The following is a 7462-nucleotide window of genomic DNA, read 5'->3' as shown; positions in this document are numbered from 1 at the left end:
GTAATATATATATATATATATATATATATATATATATATATATATATATATATATATTTTCAAATAAAACCTATAAAGAGTGAGATAAGAGTTTAAAATATTAAGATTAGACCTAAAAGAAATATTTACACTAAAATAGTATCGAATTTGGGTGCGGTCAAAAATTAGGTGTTCACAGTGTGTATACACAACATTGACTATTACTTACACTGGTCAAAAGTGGTGTGTCATTGACACATTTTTAAAAGATTTGGTGTGTAATATTAAACCCGTGATCAACATACGTGTAACGGGGATTTGGGTGCAAGGTGAATGGGTAAACTATGTATTTTGCCTAATTCGTTGGTTGACCATTTTTTGAGGTTTTAACGGATGTGCTCATATTGCAATGCATCTACTGTCCTGGTTTAGTTTGCCAAGGAACCGAGGATTGAAGCTAACGCTTGAAATGTCAAGAGTTATAGGGGCAAGATATTCTAGAATTATTGGTTTCGCCTAACAATCCCATTGAGATACTCAATCAAATCAACTCTTTAATTATCTAAGTTATTAATCTACATGATTAACAATCCCATTAACTCAAATGATTAAGAAACACAAAAAAGTATATTTCTATTTTATTTGCGAATTACTCTCATAATGCTTCGGATTAAAAATTTGCGCTATTCAATCTTATATTAATCAAGAAATTTATTTTTCAATGTCAAATCAAAATTAGTTTAATTGGTGATCAAGAAACTGAAAATTAGGATGAAGATTGAATAAATAGCTCAATCGATAAACATATATTTAATCAATATAAGAATTATCTCAACATTCATGTTACCAACTTACCGTAAGAGTAATATAGCCACACATGACCATAACAGTAATTTTAGAAATATCCCAAAACCACTTACGAATCGAAAATAGATATAAGAGAAAAGAACTCTAGATGTGAATCTGAACTCAAGATCTTTGTGCCCAAGCCTTTAATTGCTTCTTCCTCTTCGTTTCCGTTTTCCATTTCATTCAATTAGCTTACGACATCACAAAGTTCACTTATTAAGCATAGTTGGCCGTATTTCACATAAAAACACTCAAAGGAGGGTAAAAATGGGATCAATATATACATTAAAAATAATTAAATATGCCCAACATCTTTTTTTAAAAAATAATCATCAGTTAACAGTTCTTTTGTCCGAATTAAATATATGCCGTTAGTTTTAAACTTTGGTCGAATGATGTGAAATCTTCAATCCAAAAATTAGTCAAATATACTATTGAGTTAACGTTGGACGTAATTAATTTTGTTATGTTGCATAGGAAAAACGATCCTAGTTACTACTTATGCCTAGTGTGGTCGATTGACTTCTCGAATTAACACCAAGAGATGGTTGACTATTACGTAGTTCGTTAATTAGTAGAACTCCTGTTTTACATTCTGAAATTGCAAAAGCTTGATCCTCACTAAACCCTTCTTCTTACGTCAGTCCTCCCTTCTAAAAACATACTACTATTGATTTTTTCCTCTTAATAAATGGTCATAAATATTGAACAATAAAACGTCGCTTAACACAAAAAGGTGATATTTTGTCTTATTCAAAAACCATAGGCAAGAGATGAAGACAAACTAAAATTTTTATTATTATTGCCGTCCAGGGAGTTGCTCTGCATGCTATTATTAGTTGAGCTGTTAAAATCAAGCTTACATGATCAAGATTAGCTTCTTCAATGTGCATACCTATTGATTAATTGATTGTAGTGGAATTGAATATATATATTTGGTCATCAAAAAGTGATCATTTGTCGTTTACTACCACTGAATTTGTAGTATCAGTTGATGGTATATGCTTTCCATGATTCGTACTAGCTGAAGAAATAATATTACGTTCAAATCAGTAGCGGAATCAAGAATTTCTCCAAGAGTGTTCAAATTTAAAAAAATTAAAAATAATTCACCGACAAAGGGTGTTCAATATATATTAGTATAAATCTCAAAAACCTAATATTTTATCTATATATACACAATATAATTTTTTGACGAACAATGGTAAATTAGGAGAATGTAACTTCGCCCATCAAAGATGTTTCGGCCTTCATCACTATCTTGATTTAACTTTTTTAGGCTTTCAGATTAGTCTATCTTGTTTTGTATAAGAACAATATTTTTCTCCGATCAATTAATTTTTAATTATTTAATACTTAAAAAAGAAGGTAAATCCTCCTATTATATTTCCTCCCGATAGAATAAGGCTCTCGATCTATTAGTTATTGTGCCACCCTCCTGGCAATGAAAGAAACGCAAATTCAGGCGATTGATCATTACATTTTATCTAAATTTCCAAATAGAAAAAGTGATCTTTTGTCTATTTCTCTGCTTCAGAAGCCTGCCCTTCAAAATATTGACATTAAAGATATTTAGTTTGTGGGTGCAAAGTGGATGTGCCGTCAGAACTAATGGAGTACTTATTTTTGGTTAGGTTATCAAACTTTACAGATTCTTTTAATTTGCAATTTCAGGTTTGCAACGTTTGTATATTTACCATTCCATTAAATTTATTATTTTATGTGTCATTTCAAAAGATCTAGTCAAAGTTTAGAGGGTAGTACTCTAAACGCTCCAAATGTTCTCTATTTAGTTAGTCCAAATAATCAGCTGGTTTAGCATTCTGCATTAGCTCATTCAAATCTGGAGGCAATTCTAAAGCTGATAATTAATATATAGGTTTGTCTACCGACTAGAAAATACTTAGTAATTTCATTGTAAATTCTAAGCATTTGAAAGCAAATCCCAAATTAAATGTACGTATGTACCCACGCCACATATGGAAAGAAAGAAAATACAGTAAGAATGTGCCTGGTCAAAGATCCTATAACAATGGAGTAGTTGATCCATCAGTAGAATTCAACCCTGTTCGCTAAGGGGATGACTCAAGGCGAAAAAGTAGCCAATATTTTAAAGGTAAATTATAGTATATGTTAATTCTTCCCGTGTCTCTGATTCCAAAGTGACAACGACACCATCCTACTCTCCGCAAACAATCACCTTAAACAAACGAAATATTCGAATTTAACTGTAGATTATACCATATTGTATAATCCATTGGTATTTATTTAAAAATGTGTTTTTGTATCATTCAGATGCAAACAATGTTACATATAATAATCAAATGCCAAAGAATAACAATCCATTGTGGCATTCATATTTCCCTAATCAATTATCATATCTATCACATTATTAGAGTAGCCCCATATACACCATTCTTTTCAGTTTGTGAAAATTCTTTCATCCCAAAAGAAACAAATCATGGACAGACTTGTTAAGCCTGATTTGGAGGAACTAAAACTCTGCTTCATCAGAGGGCAAAAGTCTACTGCAACTTTTAAGTTAACCAATCTCATGCACACCATGTCTGTAGCCATTTGTCTCTCTACCACAAAACCTTCTGTTTTCTCCTTCTCACATCCCTTCTCTATTATTCCTCCCCTCTCCACTGCTTCCTTCACTCTTTTCTTGACTAATTCTTGTGATCAGCCCCCTCTTTCTACGCCTTTGGACACCGTTATGGTTAAGTCATCTATGCTTCCTACAGGTAAAGCCAGCCAAGAGGATCTCCGCCGTCTCTTCTCCACAACTGGACGACATATATTCAAAGATGCCAATATTCCCATTTCCCTTGTTGGTCCACAAGTTGTGGAGTTTCTTCTTTCACCTAATTCTTCTGTTTCATCCAAGACTTTATTGGATGTCACTTTACTTCTCCCAAAAGCCTTGTCTTTGTGTGGTGGCTGTCAGCTTGATTCCTTGCTTAAATCTGCTGCCAAGAATGGAAATTCCCACTGTATTTCAGCTTTGATTGAGGCTGGTGCTGATGTAAATAAAAGGGACTCAGATGGGAATTCTGTTATGTCACTGGCTGTGAAATCTGGAAATCTTGATTCTGTTCAGGTTCTGATGGAGTCTGGTTATATTATTGACAATTCTGTTGATAGGTTTCTGCATGATGCAGCTGCTGTGGACTGCGTGGACTTGATGGAAATTCTTTGTTTGGGTTATGCTGACATAGATTTGAACTCAGTTGATTCTCAAGGTAGAACTGCCCTTCACATAGCAGCAATTCATGGGCATGTTGAAGTGCTTCAGTTTCTTGTTTCAGTAGGGAGTGATCCAGATATGTTAGACTCTCAAGGGTGGACTCCTTTGCATTTTGCTGCTAACCAAGGCCATGTTGAAGCAGTTGACTTCTTACTAAAGCATTCCAATTTTGCAAAATATGCTGTAACAAAACAAGGGAAGACTGCCTATGAGCTTGCCACTGATAATGGCCACTCTGAATTGTATGATATGTTACAATTAGGGGACACTTTGCAGAAGGCAGCAAGAAAAGGGGATGTTGATAATATCAAGAAATGTATCGCTGAAGGGGCGAATGTGAATGGAAAGGATCAGAATGGTTGGACGCCTTTGCACAGAGCAGCTTTTAAGGGTAGAATTGAAGGGGTAAAGGTATTGGTAAAGCATGGAGCTAAGCTTGATGTTGTAGATGATTGTGGATACACGCCGCTTCATCTTGCTATTGAGGCTGGACAAAAGGATGTGGCTATGTATTTAGTTGCTCAAGGTGCTAAGGCTAATTTTAAAGCTAAAGTACTGTTTTCTTGTGATTTGGACTATGTCAAGAACCACCCTTCGCATGTACTTACAACTTTGTATCATGCAAAGCATGAAAGAGCTTAATTCATATTTTGTAAAGGCTGTTGTATATTTTTTCGACTTATGGCACTCAAAAATCTTGAATTCTTCTCGATCAAAATAAGAAAATTTCATTGAATCATTATTGATCAAATGAAAGGATATTAGAGCTGATTATATTTATGTTCAATGTCAGTGTTTGGTTTTATTAGAAGCTGAGAAAATACTCAGGCCTGGAGCTCCAGTTATTTCTTCTTTTCGTCATTTCAATATTTGAATCAAACTGCCCGAAAAGCATTTGGAATACCAATTCGAGGCCATACTATGGAAATAAATCTTCAAATGCAGAATGAATTTATACACGGATTAGCAGGAAAACTACAGTAGTATTTAACGAATTCTGCATGTTGATTGAGTTCTTGGAATCCTGAACATGTTCTCTGAGAGAAGAAATTGATCATCTCCTGAAGTATATAAAACATAGGACACACATTGGTAGTCTAAGTTCCTAGCTACTAATCCATTTACCTATCTACGGTCTTTTGCAGGCGCCATCTTTTTCTAGGAGCAGATAACTCATGTTTTCAGACCTGAGGATTTTCAATATCAAATGGTGTCGGATTCAAAGGGTTCTGTGCCATCCCATTATAATATAGCTTTTTTGGAAAAGGCGTCGCTCTTTTAATCAACATTAACATCACAATCTGACTAATATTTTTCCCTTGTAAAAGATAAGGGGAATCAAGAATCAACAAGACGTAGGCTGAACCTAAAAAGTGGTCTTTTGTCTCATTCAACTGCGATGATTGCAGTTAGTTGAGATGTTAAGATCAACTCTACATGTTTAACAGTACAAGTCTAATTTCAAAATTTGTGCTGCTTCCAATTGGGCATGATCAGAGTTGTTGACTGTGAAGGAATACAATATTTGGTTCTAAAAAAAGTGGCCTTTTGACTTGTTCACCCTCAGTTGTTAGTGTCAGCAGCTGCGATATGCCTTTCAAGATTCCCACTGCTTCAGTATCATCATCGCTGGAATGACAACACAAAGCAATACTTAGAGCCTGTTTGGATTTGCTGGAAAAAAATAGCTTTTACAGCTTTTAAGTGCAGGAGCTTGTTTTATAAAAATACTGAAACTTAAAAATAACTGTTGAAGTGTTTGATAAACAAGTGCTGGTAAGCACTTTTTTCTGTTAAAAAGAAAAAAAATATTGCCTAAAACAAATCAAGAATCTACATCTTCCTTTGCTTATTATGTAACAATCTGCCAAACATCGATTTCTATATAAGCGAACCATCATCAAACATAAAACTTGCAAAAAGATTGTTACCATATTTTTTTTTATGCAAAGCCTTAAACCAGGTTTGGGATAATCTGGGTATTCCCTTACCTCAAAGAAAAAAACATATAAAGAAGATCGATTTCCACTAAAAACCTGAGCGAAAATATAGTACAACTGAAGATGAAGGAGAAGAAGAGGAAAGAAGATGAGCAGAGGCTTCAAAATTGAAGAAAGTGGGAGTAGCTCGATGTTTTAGGATTTATTTGATGAGGGTAGTTTTGGGATTAGTAAAAGTTATAAGGGACAAATAAGTAATTTCGTTGGTCAAAATAAGATGGCTTTTAAGCCAAAAACGGAGAAGTTAGGGTAAGCCAACTTGTGGCTTTTGGTTTTTTTAAGCCCTTTTTAACTTTTTTTAAGTAGTTTTCTTTTTTGCCAATCACTCCAAAAATCTAAAAAGAGCTTAAAAGCTGGTTTGACCAGTTTTTAAGCCAATCCAAATAGGCTCTTAGTACTAGGTGTTCTAATGTCATCCATAAGCAGGGATAGAGGTAGAAGCCCGACTGTGATTTTGGCCGAACCTAGTAGCTCTAGGCAAGCCAACTTAATAAATTAAACATACATTGACAAAATTTAAAATCAAGAAAATAATAAAACACCAAATTTTACTAATGTATGTGCCAAGACCTGGTGTCACAAGTGTATGAGCATCTAGTAGATTATACAAAATCTCAAATACTGTCTGAAATAAAAATAGACAGAATAAAAAAAAAATACAAAGAGAGACACTAGTAGCTGCAGAACAGATCAGAGAAACAGCTCACCACTATGCCCCTGGATAACGTGGGTGTAAGACGATAGGTCCCTCACTAGTACTTGCCTCAATTCCTGCACAAAAAGTGCAGCAAGGGTAGTATGAGTACGTAAAAAACGTGTACCCGGTAAGTATCAAACCTAATCTCGAAGTGGTAGAGACGACATAGCTGACTTTGACACTCGCTATGGGTCAATAATAATAATTAAAATACAACTAGGATATTTAAATAAGCATGATTTACAGAATTTAAAATAATTTATTTAATTAGCGAAAATAATCAAATTTCTTCAAATGCAACAATTCTCACTATATTAATTAAATTCCTTTAGTTCAAATAATTTCTAATTTATCAATTAAATATCATTTACAGGAATAATAATTAATTCTTTAAAAAGCAAGAATAATAATTTATTAAATTCCAAGGATTTTCCAATTTATCAATTAGCTTCGCAAGCTGAAATAAATTATTAAAGAATCGTGTAATTATTATTATTATTAAGCATAATTTCTGCCGAGGACGTACGGCCCGATCCAGAGTGTCGTGTACACTGCCGAGGGACGTGTGACGCGATCCATAGATGCATCTATCATGCCGAGGCGTTCGGCCCGCTCCAAAGAAAGGAGGACATTTTTTCTTATGTACCTCCGGAAGGAAAGTATATTTATTATGAGATAAATTCGGGA

The 7462-nt window shown here is 34.1% G+C and overlaps 1 protein-coding gene across 1 annotated transcript; it reads left to right on the top strand.

The window, feature by feature from the left end:
* Positions 1-3194: 3194 nt before the first annotated feature.
* LOC104102080 (protein VAPYRIN-LIKE-like) lies at positions 3195-4756 on the top strand. Its single transcript, XM_009609694.4, has one exon. The coding sequence runs from the start codon at positions 3290-3292 to the stop codon at positions 4718-4720; it is 1431 nt and encodes a 476-aa protein (XP_009607989.1). The 5' UTR covers positions 3195-3289; the 3' UTR covers positions 4721-4756.
* The last annotated feature ends 2706 nt before the right edge of the window (positions 4757-7462 follow it).

The sequence above is a fragment of the Nicotiana tomentosiformis genome, chromosome 1, assembly GCF_000390325.3.
Source record: "Nicotiana tomentosiformis chromosome 1, ASM39032v3, whole genome shotgun sequence".
Lineage (NCBI taxonomy): Eukaryota > Viridiplantae > Streptophyta > Magnoliopsida > Solanales > Solanaceae > Nicotiana > Nicotiana tomentosiformis.
Note: the sequence above shows the minus strand (reverse complement) of the source record. Positions and strands in the feature narration are given on the sequence as shown.